This window comes from Ceratotherium simum, chromosome 16, assembly GCF_057802395.1.
Source record: "Ceratotherium simum simum isolate JZ-2026a chromosome 16, ASM5780239v1, whole genome shotgun sequence".
Classification (NCBI taxonomy): Eukaryota; Metazoa; Chordata; class Mammalia; order Perissodactyla; family Rhinocerotidae; genus Ceratotherium; species Ceratotherium simum.
The window spans coordinates 50,655,855-50,674,145 of record NC_141915.1 but is presented as its reverse complement, the minus strand read 5'-3'; the positions used below and the strand labels follow the sequence as shown (position 1 = coordinate 50,674,145).

The 18,291-nt window shown below is 40.0% G+C and overlaps 1 protein-coding gene across 1 annotated transcript in view; it reads left to right on the top strand.

Moving 5' to 3' along the window:
* Nucleotides 1-16,062, top strand: part of ABCA9 (ATP binding cassette subfamily A member 9) — a 57,124-nt gene extending 41,062 nt beyond the window's left edge. The window contains exons 25-38 of the mRNA XM_004432697.3: nt 1,159-1,278; nt 3,842-3,910; nt 4,353-4,444; nt 5,642-5,762; nt 6,414-6,531; nt 7,238-7,329; nt 9,959-10,119; nt 10,493-10,568; nt 10,642-10,736; nt 11,450-11,569; nt 11,719-11,859; nt 12,689-12,768; nt 15,503-15,558; nt 15,688-16,062. Of these exons, the coding sequence (XP_004432754.2) occupies nt 1,159-1,278; nt 3,842-3,910; nt 4,353-4,444; nt 5,642-5,762; nt 6,414-6,531; nt 7,238-7,329; nt 9,959-10,119; nt 10,493-10,568; nt 10,642-10,736; nt 11,450-11,569; nt 11,719-11,859; nt 12,689-12,768; nt 15,503-15,558; nt 15,688-15,786 (1,440 nt within the window). The 3' untranslated portion in view covers nt 15,787-16,062. The remainder of the gene's footprint in view (nt 1-1,158; nt 1,279-3,841; nt 3,911-4,352; nt 4,445-5,641; nt 5,763-6,413; nt 6,532-7,237; nt 7,330-9,958; nt 10,120-10,492; nt 10,569-10,641; nt 10,737-11,449; nt 11,570-11,718; nt 11,860-12,688; nt 12,769-15,502; nt 15,559-15,687) is intronic.
* The last annotated feature ends 2,229 nt before the right edge of the window (nt 16,063-18,291 follow it).

The window sequence follows — 18,291 nt, the reverse complement described above, 5'->3', positions numbered from 1 at the left end:
GCATGAAGATTACATAACTTTGGGAATCATGGTTATGACATTTATATAGCAAAATCCACAAAGTTTAATAGTTCTTTTACAAAGCAAGCTTAACTTTAATAAAAAATCCTGAGGAAGACAGAGTAAAAAAGAAAATCATTGATAAATTCACTTGGAAAAGTCAAGGACAGCTCTCTAAATAAAACGATGTAACAGCAAACCTAGAAGTAAATTAAAAGAATAATAATAAAAAATAATCAAGTATGATTTATTCCAGAATGCAATGATGGTTCAGTATTAGCAGCTATCACACTAAAGGAGGAAAACGGCATGAGCTAAGAAAACACTATACAATTTCTAAAAAAACACCCAGTGAAAAGAAAATATAAACACAAGAAGGACAAATTACCAAAACCAATGGCGAATATCTTAGTACATGGTAAAACTATACAGTTAATCACCTAATACCAGGAGTAAAACAAGGACACCCTCAATAATTAATTAGCATCCTGTGTCAGTGAGGTGGCATAATGTGCACTCTAATTCCTGGTTTGTAGGAGAATAGACTGTCATAATCATTTTGAAAAATAATCTGTTAGTAACTGTTGAAAATTTCAATGCACATAAATTTTAACCTGCAATTACAGTTCTCAGAATCTCTCTTTAAAGAATAAAAGTGTCAATATATAAGGATTTATGTAGAGCATCATTTTTAGGAGCAGAGAAATTGAAACAACACATTTTATGAAGGCAAAATTGTTGAATTCTTGCATATCCACTCAAAGAAATACCATACAGCTATGAAAATGAACAGCTGGTATGCCTAAACCTAAAAAGATGTCTATGGCCTATTGTGAAATGAAAAAGAGAAAAATGCAGAATAATGTGTAATAAATGGCCCCTTTGTCAGAATCTGAATTTTAGCAAGAACTCTAGCTGATTTGTATGCACACTGAGTTTGAGAAGCCCTGTTGTGCCTTAAAAATTTCATAGTCAATCCAATACAGAATTGTGACACAGTGTTGCAAAGGACAAAACATGACAGCAGTACTCTCTTGCAGTGGGGTGAGACAGAAGTTGAAAGTGAGAGCATTTATGAGATGAATTGCCACCCTCTTGGAAAACATCCTAAAATTCGGATTGTGACACTAGTGAAACTGTGGTGTGCTTTTGTTTTAGATCACCGTCTTCTCGATAGTTGCTACTGATCTAAATGAATACGGATTTCTAGGGCTATTTCTCTGCACCATATTAATACCACCCTTCACAATGATTGGCGCTCTATTCATTTTTTCTGAGGTAAGTAAATTCACTCCTGTCCTAGGGTCATGAGATGTGTGGCAGGTGGAGAAAGCCTTAAGTATTGTAAAGATGTAGGTAGAGTCCTTAGCTGCACCAAGGTTAAAGTCTCTGTCTTTGGAAAGCCAATTCTCTTACCACAGGCAAGAGTCATGTTCTCATTCGATAGGAAGCCCTGCCTTGCATTATGAAGGTCAAAGGCAACTCCACAGTACTAGAATTTTACAGTTCTCACGATAAGCATCACTCCTGGGAATAAATGACCTTGCTGGGAGGCTGACGAGATGCCCTTTTTCTGTTAATTTTGGACATGTTAGGTTTAAGTTTCCTAATAGACATGCAATGGGAAATGTCAAGTAGCCAGTTGGATATGTGATTCTGAAATTCAGTGTGTGGGCTTATGTGGAGTTTGGGACTAAAGTTAAATTCCTGTGATTCATCAGCATATAAATGATATTTAAAGCCACAGGACTAGACAATATAACCTACACAATAAGTACAGATAGAATGAAAAGAGGGCCAAGGATTTGGCCTTGAATTCCAAAATTTAAAGACTGAGAAGAGGAGGAGTCAGCAAATCAGCTTGACAAGGAGCCTGTGAGGTAGGAGAAAAAACAGGGGACTGTTGTGTGCCAGGATCTCTTCTCAGAAACTCTCCTCAAACACTTAAAGTATCAGTATATGAGGATGTGGGCCAGACCGCAGTAAAGAATGTTTCAAAATGGAGAGAGTGATTCACCCATCAAATGAGAGGTCTAGAAAGATGACAACTGAGAAGAGACCATTGGATTTGACTACATGGAAGTCATTGGTGATATCAGCAAGACAGATTTCAATGAAAGGATGAAGACAAAAGCACAGTAAGAGTCAGCTTAGTAGAGAATGCGAGGTGAGGATGTAGTGCAGTGGCTAGCAACACAAATTTCTAGAAATTTTGCTAAAAACGTTACCAGAGAAATGGAAGAGTAAATGAATGAGGAGAATAGGTTTTTGTTTAAGAAGGGCAATACTAGGCTGATACGAGAGAAATTTCTGATGAAAAGAGACGTATGGAATACCTAAGAAGCCAAGTCCTTGAATAGCTGAGAAAAAATGACATAGAGGGCACAAGCAGAGAGGTTGCCTTCCTTAAAAGCAGGAACATTCTGTCTATTTATCAAGATCGTAGCCAGAGTATATGAATACAGAGGCAGATGGTTTAGTAGTTTCGATGGTAGAAAGATGCCATGATTCTTTTCTGACTGATTCTACTGTTTTAGGGAAAGAGGTGACGTTATCAACTGAAAGTAAGGTGGAGAGGGGTGTTGGGATTTGGAGGATAGAGGAAAAGATGTGAACAATTATTTCAGAGAGTAGGTCAGTGGAATTGACAGGCAGTGCTAAAGGACCCCTCACCTACTTACAAGTGAAGTCAGCAAAGTCGAAAGTTTTATTACCCTAATTAGCTTCTCAGAGGCAGTTCAGGGCAGGTGGAGAGTTGGGTTCACTCAGGGTTTAGTGTTTTGCAAGACGAGTCTGACAAAGAAAATGATAAGGGAGCAGGGGTTCTGTATAAGGAGGGATTATAACAACGGACCATGGATTCTAAGCTAGGGGATGAAGAAATGAAGGAAATGAGGCTTACGGACAGTGAAAAGGTGGTGGGGTTGGTGGATGGGAGGTTCACAAACTCCAAATTATGGAATAATCATACTAGAGAAGGAAGCTGAAAAAATAAGATGTGGTGGCAGAAAGGACAAAGCTCAGGGGCCTGAAGGTGATCTTGGATGCGGTACAGTTATTGGAAGCAGGTGGCAGAAGCTCTTAGGAGAACAATATCATTTGCAATGATGTCAGGTCCTGGCAAATCATCCAATGTGAAAAACAAAATCATCTCGTTTAGATGGTGGATGGCTATGATAGTTAGAGATTTACTGCATCAGCTTAAAGTTGCTCAGAAAAAAAGCCTTGGAAAATACAGTTCAAGAAACAAACTTGGCCCTTTACTCTTTATTCACTAAAGAGTTGGAGGATGTTTCGGAACGTATTGTAAATCTAATGAAAACCGTGCACTTATGTGTATGCATGGGAAACTCCAGGTGGAGAGCTTTGTTTTCAGCATGAGGGATTGTCATGATTATTCTCAAGAGTGGATGCAGCAAGGGACAGCAAGGTAATGGTCCCAGGACTCTTGGGGAAGAAGAGAGGGAAGGAGCACAGATGCAGAGAGAAAGGCAGGTAAAGTTAGGGGAGAGGGTTGTCTTAAGACAAATCTTGCCCGTGGCTTCGGTGGGTCCTGCCAGCACCACCCAGGATTCCCCTCGCAGGCAAATCCTGCTAAGCCACAGTGTTACATATAAGAGCATCTGAGCCTGTGACCAAGCACAGGTTAACAGTCACTGAGTGAACTTGGAAGCAAGGAAGACACACTGCACAGTCAGAAACTGGCTTTGATCTGATGCATCAAAGAGAATCGCATCGAATGCTGGCAAGGTCCTTTAACAGACATGAATTTGTCTTTTGTGAGATGAGACTCACGAATAGATGATGGTTCATCTAAATGCACTTTTTCCTCATTTTACAGATTTCTCCCGACTCTATGGATTATTTAGGAGCTTCAGAACAGCAAATTGTATTTCTGGCATTGCTAATAGTAAGAAGACATTTCCATTTAAACGTTCTTGCACGAGGGGACACATTTGTATGCTTTGCATTAAACTCAAAATTTAATTTTGGCATGTAAAAATTCGGCATTTTAGGCATCTGAAGCAACACAAAGACACACAGAGGCTTTAAAACCTGGACCACTATCTTTATCATGATCATCTGACACTGAGTGTGAAGCCCAAACTCTAAACAACATGAAAAGCACTAGCATCAACTTACCACTACTATTTCTGTCACGGTTTCTCTGAAGAGCAGTGAAGCTGACTCTGAGAGTTTCATAGAATATTGTTAAATAGATTGTCTCTCAATCTTGTGGAAATGCTACCAAATCTACCTTTATCTATGATCAAACTCCTTAAATCAATTCTAATACTGAAATTGTTGTTTTTATGGTGATGCTCATTTTGATTGTCTTTTTTTTCCCCTAGCCTTACCTTCATTTTTTTATTTTCATTTTTGTTCTACGATGTCTGGAAATGAACTTTAGGAAGAAACCAATGAGAAAGGATCCTGTGTTCAGGTTGATAAAATTCAAATAGAATTTCATGTTTTATTTTAATATTCATTGTGTAAAGATATTTTAATATGCCTCAATTAAGTAAAAAGTACTGTACAAGATTGTTTTTAAGGGACTGTGTAGTATACAAAATTATAATTCATGGTACTTTAATGAACTTATAATCTAGTGAGAGAAGCCACAGTAGCACACACCAGACCCTGAAAAATTAAGGCAGACCACAATTTCACCGACATATTAGAAGAAAGTTGTATACCAGAGGTAGAATCTTTAAAATAATAGGTAAGTATAGGTAAGCAATTAGATAAGTATAGCCAATCCAGGAAGGAAGAACAGTCTGAGCAAAAGAACAAAAGTTGAAATAAATACCACCTTCCTGTAGATTTGAAAAGGCAGCTGGAACAAACTTGAAGGCTTGTGTCGGAATATAATGGAAAATTAAACTGAAGCTAGATATTAGAGGGTCTTGGAGTAGGAAAGGTTTTGCAGATTACAGAGTGGGAAACAAAGACAGGTGTGTTCTGAAAACCTGGCTTAACTCACACAATATGAATCAAGTCTAATGGAGGTGGTGGAGCAGGAGAGTGAGAAGGTGACGGCCATGTTTTAGGAAATCAGCTGACAGCAGGAATTGCGTATGGCATGAGGGGAGACAGGAATCAGCAGGAATCAGCGGTGGGATGAGGAAGGGAAGAATTAGATTGCTATCAGTCAGGAAAGAGTGATTCTGACACAGATTCCCAAGGAATGACAGTGCTCAGTTACTGATGATTATATGTCCTGGGTTTTCTGGGACACATCTCTACTTCCAAATGTTCTGGTCCATTGTTCTCAGAAAGCATTCAGAATTCCAAATTAGCTGTCAAAATTGCAGTTTCTAGTTTCCTTTCTCATGCAAGTCTGCTCCAAAATCCTTTGTCAGAGAGTGTGCACTGTTTTATTATTTAAAAAAGAAGTCATGACTGACAAGGAGAGTTAAACTTAGGCAAAAAGCTAGGATGATTTTAAAAGTAGCATCATTTGACTCATTGATGAAAACTAAGCTGTTTGAAAGGCAGATGGTGTAGAGAAAAATGGGGATTATGTTGTGCTCACAGTTAATCTATTCACATAACTGATAACAGTATAGAGAAAATTCATTATTTTTGCTACAAGTTTTTCAACTGGAAACCTGTTATTATCACATTGTTTTGATTTTAGAATTTCCCCAGGAAGCAGTGATGTTTTTCCAAATCCAGAAGAACCCGAAGGAGAGGATGAAGATGTTCAGATGGAAAGAACGAGAACAGCCAGTGCTGTGACGGCCCCAGACGTTGACGAGGTAGAAAGACTGAAAACGCTCCTCGTCAAATAATTTTCTCTGGCAGATAAAGTGGGCAACTTTCTAATCTTAATTTTTGAAAAACACTTTGAGGTTCTTCCATCCTTACACATACAGCTCATTGCTTCACTTCAGTAAACAGGTAATGCCCACAAAGATAAGAGGACAAAGGAAATACAGACACACGCGCACACGCACACACGCACACACCCCTGTTAATGTATGTTTCAGAATCATAGTTTTGGTAAGTAAAGCTAAACATTACAAAACCTAAGTAAGACTTCATGAGTTTTAGAAACTGAGTAAAGCTTACTGCAAGCAATTCAGAGAGCTTTTGTCTGAGGCATAAATTGTTTGTGTGCATGTGTGTGTGTGTGTGAGCATGTGTCTTAACAGTACTGTTGATTTGGTGGCTGTCTCTATTCCTATCTTCTGAGGAAGGGCAAATACAAATCATATGATACAGTGCACATGTCCTTTCCCTGCAGGAATATAGAGTGAGAGAGGTCACCTGAAAATGGCAGTTTCTAGGGGAAGGACTGGTTTGATTCGTGATTTGGTATAGGGGAAGATTTGGTCATAAGCAGTACAGAGCACTCACTTATTTCAAGGTGAGAATAAAGCCCCGTGGTTATTTACTTGTCTTTACAGAAACCAGTCATCATTGCCAACTGTCTACGGAAGGAATATGCAGGCAAAAAGAAAAACTGCTTTGCCAAGGGGAAGAAAAAAGTGGCCACCAGAAACGCCTCTTTCTGTGTTAAAAAAGGTTGGAAAGAGTAGTTCTGTTAGCAGAGCGATCTTGACCTCTGAAGATGCGGTCCTTTGAAGGGAATAATGCTATCCAAGCCTGGGGCCCTGTACTGATAAACATGAAAGGCAGCCAACTCATCAGCAGGCTAAGGCTGATCCATCCTGCTTAAAAGCCTCAGTTACGATTATAACAACGTTTGTACTTTGCTTAGGGAGACGGTTACGTTTGTTCTGTTAAAATAAACAGACAAAAAGAACAACAGCAGCCACCAAAAGGGAGGCAGTCTTGCTGTTAAGGAGGATGGTATAGCTTTCTGAATGATAAAAATAATTTCACAGCATGGAATACCACCCAGGAGAGAACTCACTGGGGCATAATAGTGCATTCTTCATTCTCACAAATAGCACATTTTGTGGAGAGTTGGTTAAGTGTAACAGTCTTTGGAATCAAAACTTGTTTCAAATTCCAGCTCAACCTCTTATTGGCTGCACGACCTTGGGCAAGTTATTTATCTTCTTTGTGCCTCAGTTTCCTCACCTATAAAATGATGCTAGTGATAGCACTCAGGTTTGTGTGTAGGTGTGTGAAGAATAAGTGAAATAATGTATATAGTGAGTTTGACATAGAACTTGACACAGAGTGAGTCTTCAACTAGTGTTTTCTTTTGATTTTTGTTGTAATTATTTGAAGTTATAATTCTGAGCATACCTATTTCTTTCAGGTGAAGTTATAGGGCTGTTAGGACACAATGGAGCTGGTAAAAGTACAACTATTAAGATGATCACTGGAGACACAAAGCCAACCGCAGGGCAGGTCAGTAAAACACACAGAAATGTGGTCATTAATGCTGCCTAGAACAGACATTTTACAATGAATATTGATGACAACCTTAAAAATACTTAGATGATCCTGTCCTATCAATCAATGTGGTTTATGCATTGAATGAAGAGGATTAATTTAAAATTTCTCTCTTTAATTCCAAAAATAGGTGCTGAAAAGGGCTACATATTATCTATACTATGCCTTTTACTGAATGAAAAATAGAGACATTAAAGGAAGTATTTATTCCTCGTGGTCAGAGATCTTTGTTTTGTTGACTTGTGTATCCCAAGAACTTGTTGAATTGAATTGCCTTATCCAGCATCACATCAGAAACCACTGTCAGAAGAAGGACAAGTCCTGCTTGTGTGGTTGCAGAGACATGAATCTTCATACAGTCATGTGTCACTTAATGACGGGGATACATTTTGAGAAATGTGTCGTTAGGTGATTTTGTCCTTGTGCAAACATCATAGAGTGTACTCACACAAACCTAGATGGTACAGCCTACTACACACCTAGGCTGTATGGTACTAATCTTTTGGGACCACTGTCTTATATGTGGTCCGTGGTTGAACCAAATGTCTTTTTGTGGCACATGTCTGTTTTTAGTAACTATTCTCTACCAGTATGCTGTAATTAAATATTTTATGCGATTGTGAACAATAAAAGTCCATTATCAAGTACAAGTTCATAGGTCTTTACAAAGAGTATATACAACAGACATTCTCTTATAATTATTGAGACATATCCTGGCCCAATTGATATAATAGGGTGACCAGTAACCGTAGATAAATTGAGCAGCAGAGAGTATCATTATAGATACATTGAAGTTCTTGAAGCACAACAGTGATGCTGGGATAGGGGTAAAACATCCAGGATTTATTATGAAAATGGAGATCGTAGGTTAGAGAAAAAATTAAAAATTGCCTAAATTCCAAAGCAAAAACTAGAAGCATATATGAATACTACTTGGCAATATGTCTAGGCCAAGATGGGTAAAATGATGGACTGAGGTCCAAAGGACCACTACTTTGAAGGGGAGATGCTATTGACATTTGAGAGAAGGTTAAGGTCAGCAGGAGTGTTCATCGAGAGAGGTTCCTCAGTGGTGTTGATAGCTACCAAGGTTTGCTAAATTGTCTTTCCATTTCCACTCTTGCCTCACACAGCAACCAGGGCAGTCCTTAAAAAATGCAAACGAGATCATGTCCCTACCCTGCTTACAACCCCTCACTAGAATTGATCCCAAATCTCTACCGTGGCCACAAAAGGCCCTGCAAGATGTGGGCTGTCAACCGCATCTCACACCACATCCCTTGCTCACATTGCCTTCGGTCGTCTTCCCACTGCAGGATCTTTGGTTTTGTTTTCCTGTGGCTAGAGTATCCTTTCTTGACTCTTCATGTGCTTGGTTATCTCCTTCTCATCACCTTAAAATTTACCTCCCCCAAAGGCCTTTCCCTGACTACACTAGTAGCTAAATCGGAACCCCCCTTTTATTCTTTAGCTCATCTGTTTCCTTGAAAGCATTAAGCAGGGGCTGTAATTCTTTCACTCATGTGTTTACATGTTCATTTTCTGTTTCTCTCTCTAGATCAAAAGTTCTATGAGGCCAGGTTAACTAGTTCTCTACTTTATATTGGAGAGACACCATATAGCATCAAGGTCAAGGGCTTTGATTCTGAAGGTAGATCCAGGTTTCAACTCTCACGTTTACCCTGACCTTCTGCAAGTTCCTAAATCTACGCACATGTCGCTTTTCTCATATGCAAAACAAGGATGATACAACTAATACCTAAGTCACATAGGGTTTTTCTAAGGATGAAGTAATCTAAAACATAAAATGCTTATATTCTGGCACATAGTAAGTATTGGTACACAATGCCTGTTGTTATTATTATATAGCACAGCATCTGGCTCATAATAATAATAAATGCTATCATTGGTTCCTATGTGCCAGACTAGTGCTTATAACTTTTCGTTTATTACCTTAGTTCAGGATTTCTCAAGCTCGGCACTGGTGACATTTCGGACTGGATCGTTTTTATTGTGAGGGACTGTCTTGTGCATTGTAGGAGATATAGCAGCATCCCTGGCCTCTACTCACTAGGTACCCACTGGCATCCCAACTGTGACAACCAAAAATGTCTCCAGACATTACGAAATGTCCTCTGGGAGGAGGATTGCCCTAATTGAGAACCATTGCCTTATTTAATCCTCACAATAAACTTGTGAAACAGATCCTATAATTACAACTCTTTTAACACTGGGGAGTCAGGATCCTCAGCAAATATCTAATGCTTTGAATGTTTGGGTCAATGAATGAAGTCAAACAGTAGACAACCAAATAAGCAACCTTGAATTTAACCACAGAGATGGACTTGGTAATAAAGTCTAAGCCATAATGGAGAGACATAACAATGTGGAACACTGTTCCACATTGTCTTTTGATTTATTGAGTTTTTATCATCTTTTCCTCAGACCTAAGTGATTACTTATTTGCTTTGGTATTCTTGGCAGCCATGTGTGTAAGAGGAGGACATCACTGAAATATACACTCAGGTGCACATATAAACACACACAATTTTGGTGTGATTGTGAGAATGAACTTTTTATATAGGTGACTTTGAAAAGCAGCAGTGGAAGGGACACTGTCGGGTTCCTGGGGTACTGTCCTCAGGAGAACGCACTGTGGCCCAACCTGACAGTGAAGGAACATCTGGAGGTGTTCGCTGCTGTGAAAGGACTGAGGAAAGGGGATGCCACCGTCGCCATCACACAGTATGTGGGGAGCCACACCTGTCTCTACTGGGGGGATGTGATAGTAATGATGTTCATGCGGTTAAGGAAGGGAGATTCCAACTGTTGCCTCCATGCCTGTGGGAGAAGACGTGGTCATCTAGGACCCAGTTTAGTGCTGTGTTCTCACTTTAAGCCTGGAGACCAAAAGTTTATTGATTATTCTTAATATGGAAAGAAGTCATTGAAAATATGAGTTGGACTACCATGAAAGGTTCATAAAGTATCTTAGGTGGTTTCACTTTTCATGATCACTCTGAATACTCTTAAAAATTTCTCCACTGTAGTGTTTGTTCTGATTTGCTCATTCTCCATTGAGCAGGGGTAATGCGGATTGACTCACTGTTTCCTTCAGGTTGGTGGATGCACTCACGCTGCAGGACCAGCTGAAGCTCCCGGTGAAGGCCTTATCGGAGGGAATGAAGAGGAAGGTAGGGGCGGGGCTCAGTGTCACTCTGCGCACCCCGCAGATCCCAGCCAGACACGCCGTTCCTCTCCTTCCAGCTGTGCTTCGCGCTGAGCATCCTGGGAAACCCGTCGGTGGTCCTTCTGGACGAGCCGTCCACCGGGATGGACCCTGAGGGACAGCAGCAAATGTGGTGAGGAGCTGTCATGAGCAACCCTAAATGAATTTATTAGTCTTGTAACAGCTAACCTTCAAAATTATAGTTTACTTATAAAGTCAAAGATATCCACATTATCAAGAAAAGAGATATTAAGGAAAAAAATCTGATGTTTTATCACAACCAGTTTTTATTAAGGAGAAAAAGATAATTCTCACAACCTAATATGCACTCTAAGAATTTCATTTTCCTCTTAGATCTTCTGGGGTGCATGGCTCATTTTTATACTGAACCGAATCAGTCTATTATTAAGTTTTAAATTCTTCAACTTCACCTGATACACAAGACTTATGGAGGAAAAAATATTCCCAGTCTTCAATATATTCTGTAGTTACTTTAGGAATATTTTGAAATCTGTCATTTTGTACATTATATCATGCTTTTAAATAAATTCTCATTTTCTATCTTTTTTCCCACTGCTTTCTCATAAATATTCTTGAAATTCAGCATGTTTCTAAACAACCTTGTACCCAGTATCATTCTCTACATTCAGCCCAAGCCATGCTCTGAATTAGACACCCTAATCAAAAGTTTGTTTATTTCCACGCCTGTTGTCTCTCCAAAAACCTTTCTTGTCTAATCTGAATTCACTAAATTGTTTTATATGTGCCAAGCGAAATTTCTTTAAAATTTTTTTTCATTGTATCTTGAGCATTCCCCCTAGTTAACATTTCCCTTAACCACCTTAGGCAGGCGATCCGGGCCACCTTTAGAAACACGGAGAGGGGCGCTCTCCTGACCACTCACTACATGGCAGAGGCTGAGGCCGTGTGTGACCGGGTGGCCATCATGGTGTCTGGAAGGCTGAGGTGGGTGCCCGTCCAAGCCCGCCCTTGGCCCCCCTGGTGCCCTGCACAAAGGACGTTTCCCTGCACATGGCTATCACTGTGAGGAGCTGGAGTGGCTGGCTGCTATCTCTCCTTTTTCTTGCTTGACTTCATTCTCCTCCCACCTCCAGATGTATTGGTTCCATCCAACACCTGAAAAGCAAATTTGGCAAGGATTACCTGCTGGAGATGAAGGTGCAGACCCCCACACAGGTGGAGCCCCTCCACAGTGAAATTCTGAGGCTTTTCCCCCAGGCTGCTCGGCAGGAAAGGTAAACACAGGTGTTTAGTTTCATCTTGGTCTTTGTTTTGTTTTTCTATTATGGCAATGAGAAACAAAAGCTTTAGCTTCTCATTCTTTTTGTTTGTTTCAGCTCTGTGGTAATTGTGAGTACTTTAATTACTAGAGAAAGGCTCAATTCTGAGAAATACCCTAGGAGGGAAATAAAAGAACAAAGTACCGATCTGGAAGCTGATTCTTGAAAGGGAATTACATTCCGGGGGCTCTAGATGTGCCCGGCACTAATGTGTGCGTGTACCTAGGTCATCTCAGTGGTCCATTCTAGAGGGTAAACCTGTCTCCATTATATGAGATCATCTGCATAAAGCCTGTCTGTGCCCAGTACCAGGCATCAGTCCCAGCTCAATGAACAGTGTCTCTTATCATTTACTGAGAATTTATCATTCTCAGTAAAGGCACTTGAGGCTCAGGTAGGTCAGATAACGCCAAATAACTAGTAGTGGAGCCAGGAGGTGAACCTAGTTCCTTTTACTTAAATAATCTTCTCTTCTCACTAAGGAAGAGGGATGGTAAGTAATTTTGCTTCATCCCTTCCTGAGCTGTAGGTGCTGTCAGTTTCCTCCCCTTTGTCTCCCATCCACCAATGGAGCCTTTTCTTAAGAGCCTTCTAATGGCTCTGCTTTAGTAAATTGACTTCTTGTTGATCAAAGAGCATTCCCACCATAGCTATCTCCAATGCTATACAGATGCATACACTTAAATGAATTATTGACGAGATTGTTGCTCCTTTTCAGACTTGCATCCATCAGTGGTCATGCTCTGGAAACCTGGAGTTCAGCCTCACTCTCTTTTCCTCGCAGGTACTCCTCCCTGATGGTCTATAAGTTGCCTGTTGAGGATGTGCAACCTTTATCACAGGCTTTCTTCAAATTGGAGTTAGGTAAGAGTGACTGTGTAGAGATAAGACTCTGGGAAACAGATAAATTCAAATCTTGCGCAAAACCATTGTAATAACTACATGGACAAAGAATTGATATTATACTATAAATAGATTATTAAGACATTTAATCTAGTGGTTCTCAGTCAGGGGTGATTTGGCAATGTCTGCAGATGTTTTTTGGTTGTCATGATGGGGGTGGGTTGTGGAGAGTGGGGTGCAACCGTTAGCCAGTGGGTCGAGGCCAGGGAGGATGCTAAACATCCTAAATTGCACAGGTCCACCCTCTCCCAGAATAAAGAATGATCAGACCAAAAGGTCATTAGTGCCAAGGTTGAGAAACCCCTCCCTGATAGAATGAGGCTCTAGAAGGAAGAGACCATTGGCTTTTGGTCTGGAGTATCCACAAATTCATACAAACAGAAAGATATACATTTGTTTTTGTCTCTCTGTACTCTTTGATAGCATTAGATGCTTGGAGGTTCCTTTCTGTTGAGGTGGGCTAAGCCGTAACTCTTTTCTAGACTCTTGAATTTTGATCTTTGCATAATCGCTTGATCTATCATGGACTGTTTTGCCTGTCAGACCAGTGTATGAAATGTAATTGAGACAAGGTTAGGATCACTCCAGATAAGTTTTCTTTTCTATTATGGCAATGAGAAACAAAAGCTTTAGCTTCTCATTCTATTCTTCTCATACTATTACTTTCTCATTCTGCTGGTCACCTTCGCTCTGTGGTCTATGGGACCATGTCCCACACTGACCATTTTGGCTTAGTGACCAATTTTGCATCATTCCAGTGGAAAGGATTCCTGCAATGGCTGTGATCAACACGAAGGCTTTTATAACTAAGTAGGAGCAGAGGGAAAGATGTTCCAGGAAGGCTACCTCCCTGGAATACTGTGTAGGCTTTTCTTAAAAGCCTTCAAATATTTCTGCTTTCAAAAATGTTCCCTCCCACCTCAAATTCCTTCTGCTGTGCTTAATTCATTAAAACTGAAGTTTTCATTTAGGAGGAAAAAAATAACTTTTTATCATAGTTTCTTGCCCCGTTATGTGAAGATTACACGAAGCACAAAATATTGAAATGTAGGCTGCATTTTTTTCTCCAAACCTTAAGTAGACACAGTTACATTCTCAGCTGGGATACATTTATTGAATGAGCTAGGCCCAGTCACAGTAGAAGCAAAGTGCAGGGCCCCATGACTATTACTTTGTCTTGCTACGTACACTCATTCTTCTATACCATCAGATCACTTTTGGGTAATGCAAAGCCCAGCAAAACTCAAGCCTCACATATCCCCTCCAGGTCAGATTTACTTCAGATTTGAAAAACTTGAAGCTAGGAAGGTAGGATGGTCAGTTTTATCTCTCTTCTTATCCTATTCCCTCCTCTACTCAAAAGCTGATGTTTTGGGCCTCTCCAGGGTGGAGTGGAAGGGGAGGGGAGAAGAGATAAAATGGCAACAGAGCTTGATTCCATCATAGAGCTGTACTGTGGCATCAGGGCCTGTAGAGATGGACAGTTGCTGGTCTTCCTTTCATGGAGTGCTTTTGTGAATTCCTTGAAGACTCCCTCTCCCATCCCATCTGTAGCCTCTGGTTACATCTTCCACCATGTGGGGGGTGATGCCTCCTCCTCTTGGCCTCTTGTGAATACCTTGCAGCCCCTGGGCCCCTTCTCAGAGTCCATTTACCCTGCCAGGAGATCCTCTTGGGGCACATCCCCCTTCGAAGTCCATGAGAAACATGCAGATTCTTTGCTTCTCCAACCCTGAAAGTGCAGGGCCATCAGCCATCTACTGCATTTTTTTTCTTTATATGTTTCTAGACATGAGTCAAGGACTCATTCCCATGTCCCCAAATTGCAGGCCAATGCCACCACGTCCTCTGTCCATGGAGAGGAGAAAGGAAATGCCGCAGTAATCTGATAACTGTCCAAAAGAAACCTTTGCTTTCCAGTCTCACCTTTCCATTCATTATTTTCCTCCTCTTATGTATCTGCACCTTTGGGGTCTCAGTCACAGTCCATATTGGCGACAGATGGTAAACCGAAAATAGGATAATTCAAGGAATTTTGGTTTATAAAATGACTCTTCACAAAGGTGCAAGGAACAGTGCAGTTACCTGAGGCTAGAAACAGAAGACATGTTACCATTCTTAGGTCCAAAGGGACTAAGAGAAGAAGCAGTGATTGGAACCTGGAAGTAGAGTCATGTAGAATTTGCCACCTTGAGAGAAGTAGTGACCTTGAATCAAGGGACACACTTCGTATCAGGGAGGAAGTGAACGAAAAAAGGCCTTCATCTTCCCTGTCCTCTGTCCCTCCCCCTGGGCTTTCCACTGGTGGAACCCACCAGGAGGAGCTTCTTAAGTCAGCCTCTGGAGCAAAGAGCAGGATGGAGAAAAATGGGGGCAGATATAGAGAGGCACATGGTGGTTGTCCAGCACCGAGGGAACCATTTCTTAGCTTATTCTGCGTGGGTGGTCTGGAACCTCTTATACTATTTTGCAGTTTTGTGGTGCCTCTGCCCAAACTTGAAGAGGGTGGGAGAGTATTTCCACCATAGTACAGAACTATATGGTGAAATTGCTTTCTCATATTTAGTCCAAGAATATTTACTACCTTATATTTTATATTTAAGATCTATTTGGATGTACTTTTTGTATATGACTTGTTAAAACTCTCTGAATGAAAAAATGTATGAACTCCTAATACATATTTACCCTTACACAGTTAAACAGAGCTTTAACCTGGAGGAGTACAGCCTCTCACAGTCCACCCTGGAGCAGGTGGGTCAGTTTTAGTGATTTTATATCACCCTTGGAAGATAAATGCTTTGTGCATATGCTTTGCACTCACTTGGAGCTATAGGAAGCAGTGTGACATCCTTTCTCTTTATTTCTTGCCTCCCATTACAGGTTTTCTTGGAGCTCTCCAAGGAACAGGAGCTGGAGGACTTTGTTGAGGAAGTTGATCTCTCAGTGAAGTGGAAGCTCCTCCCACAGGAAGAGCCTTGAAGCCCCAAATACTCTATGTCTCTCTTTAAGCTTGTGACTAATTTTTAAGATAATATTTTATAGCATTTATATACTTCATCTCAGATATGGTACACAATTCTTTTGAAACTCATGGCATCATTTTTCTCAGTAATATTACTTGTAGAGGTGTTAACAGGACCAACGTGGGTCTGCTCGTTGGTGAGTTGAAATCAAAATCTTTGTCAGAAGTAGTTGTCACACAAAGTAAAATTTTATTTGCAGCATGCAGCAAATAAAGGAGACCACAGGGAGTAATTTCACAAAGCTGTGGCTTCCCAAGCAAAGGGAAAGCAGTGCCTTTATTTGGGGTAGGGAATGAATATTCAAAAGGGATGTTTTGTCATCACATGTGGAGGTGGGTACAAGCCTGCTCATGCTTATAAAACATGCTTCACATGCATCACATGTTATGCTACCTTGGCTTAAGCTCCTCTTGGGGCAGTGATCTTAGCATTATAATGAGGCAAAATTCACTTTTGTACATTTCTCCACCAATCACTATACCCTGGGACTACAGTCATCTTGGGAAGATCTGCAGGAGCACCAGCAAATGTGGAGGTGGTAGTGCTGCCTGAGATGTGTAGCAGTTTTTTAAAGGAGGAGGCAGGAGGGATATTGTTACTTCATTACAGAAATAAAAATGACTACGGTCATGCATCGCTTAACAAGGGGGATACATTCTAAAAGATGTGTCTTAGGCCATTTTGGTGTTTATGAACATTATAGAGTGTACTTACACAAACCTAGATGTTATAGCCTCCTGCACACCTAGGCTATATGGTACTAATCTTACGGGACCACCATTGAATATGCACCATTGAATATGCATTTGGTTGACCAAAATGTTGTTATGTGGCACATGACTGTATAAGGGAATACTATGAGCAACTGTATGCCTACAAATCAAGTAACTTAGATGAAATGGAAAAATTCATGGAAAGTCACAAACTGGAAAACTGACTGAAGAAGAATTAGGAAATTGGAATAGATCTGTAAAAGAAAACAAATTGAAATAGTAATTTAAAAACTACCTTAAAGAAAAAACTCAGACCCAAAGAACTTCACTCATAAATACCACCATATATTTAAATAAGAATTAACACCAATTATTCTATACTAATTCTTCAATTAATACAAACTCTTCCACAAAAAGAAGTACAGGGAATATTTCTCACCTCATTCTGTGAGACCAATATTACCCTGATACCAAAACCAAAGACATCACAAGAAAACTGCAACCAATATCTCCCATAAGTACAGATGCAAAAATCCTCAACAAAATACAGTCAAACATAATCCAGCAACAAATGAAAACCTGCTCCATGGCTAAGTGGGATCTAACCCAGGAATGCAAGCTTGGTTTAATATCCAAAAATCAAGCAATGTAATACATAGTATCCATAGAATAAAAAATAAAAACCACACTATCGTCTCAATTGACACAGAAAAAACATTTTACAAAACCCAACAACCTTTCATGATAAAAATGCTCAACAGACTGGAAATAGAAGAGAACTTCCTCAACCTGATAAACAGTGTCTATGAAAAATCCATAGCTAACATCATACTTATGATGAAAGACTGAATGTTTTCCCCAAAGATCAGGAAAAAGATAAATACGTCTGCTCTTACCACTCCTATTCAACGTTGTTCTGGAGATTCTAGCCAGGGTGATTAGACAAGGAAAGGAAATAAAAGGCATCCAGATTAAAAAGGATCTAAATAAAAATTTCCCCAAAGAAGTTGTACAAATGGCCAACAAGCACATGATAAGATGTTCAATGTTATTGACCAATAGGAAAATGCAAATCAAAACCACAATGTCATACAACTTCATGCCTACTAGGATGGCTCTAATCAAAGACAGATAATAACAAGTACTGGTGAGAACGTGGAGAAATTGAAATACTCGTACATTGCTGGTGGGAATGTAAAATGGTGCAGCCACTTTGGTAAACATTTAAGCGGGTCCTTAGAATGTTAAATATAGAGTTACCATATGACTCAGCAATCCCAATCCTAGGTATATACATAAAAGAAATGAAAACATATGTCCACATGAAAACTTGCACACAAATGTTCCTAATAGCCAGAAAGTGGAAACAATGCAAATGTCCATCAACTGATGAATGGATAAATTAAATGTAGTGCATCCAGACAATGCAATATTGTTCAGCCATAGAAAGGAATGAAGTATACGTACATGCTGTAACACAGACGAACTTTGAAGACAGTATGCTAAATGAACAAAGCCAGTCACAAAAGGCCACATAGTGTATAATTCCATTTTATATGAAATCTTTAGAGACAGAAAGCAAATTAGTGTGTGCCTAGGGCTGGGGGGTAGGAAGTAACTGTTAATGGGTTCTGAGCTTCTAGTTGGAGTGATGAAAATGTTCTAAAATTAGATTGTGGTGACTAGTGTACAACTCTTTGGATATACTAAATACTATTTAATTGTACAATTTTTATGAGTGAATTGTA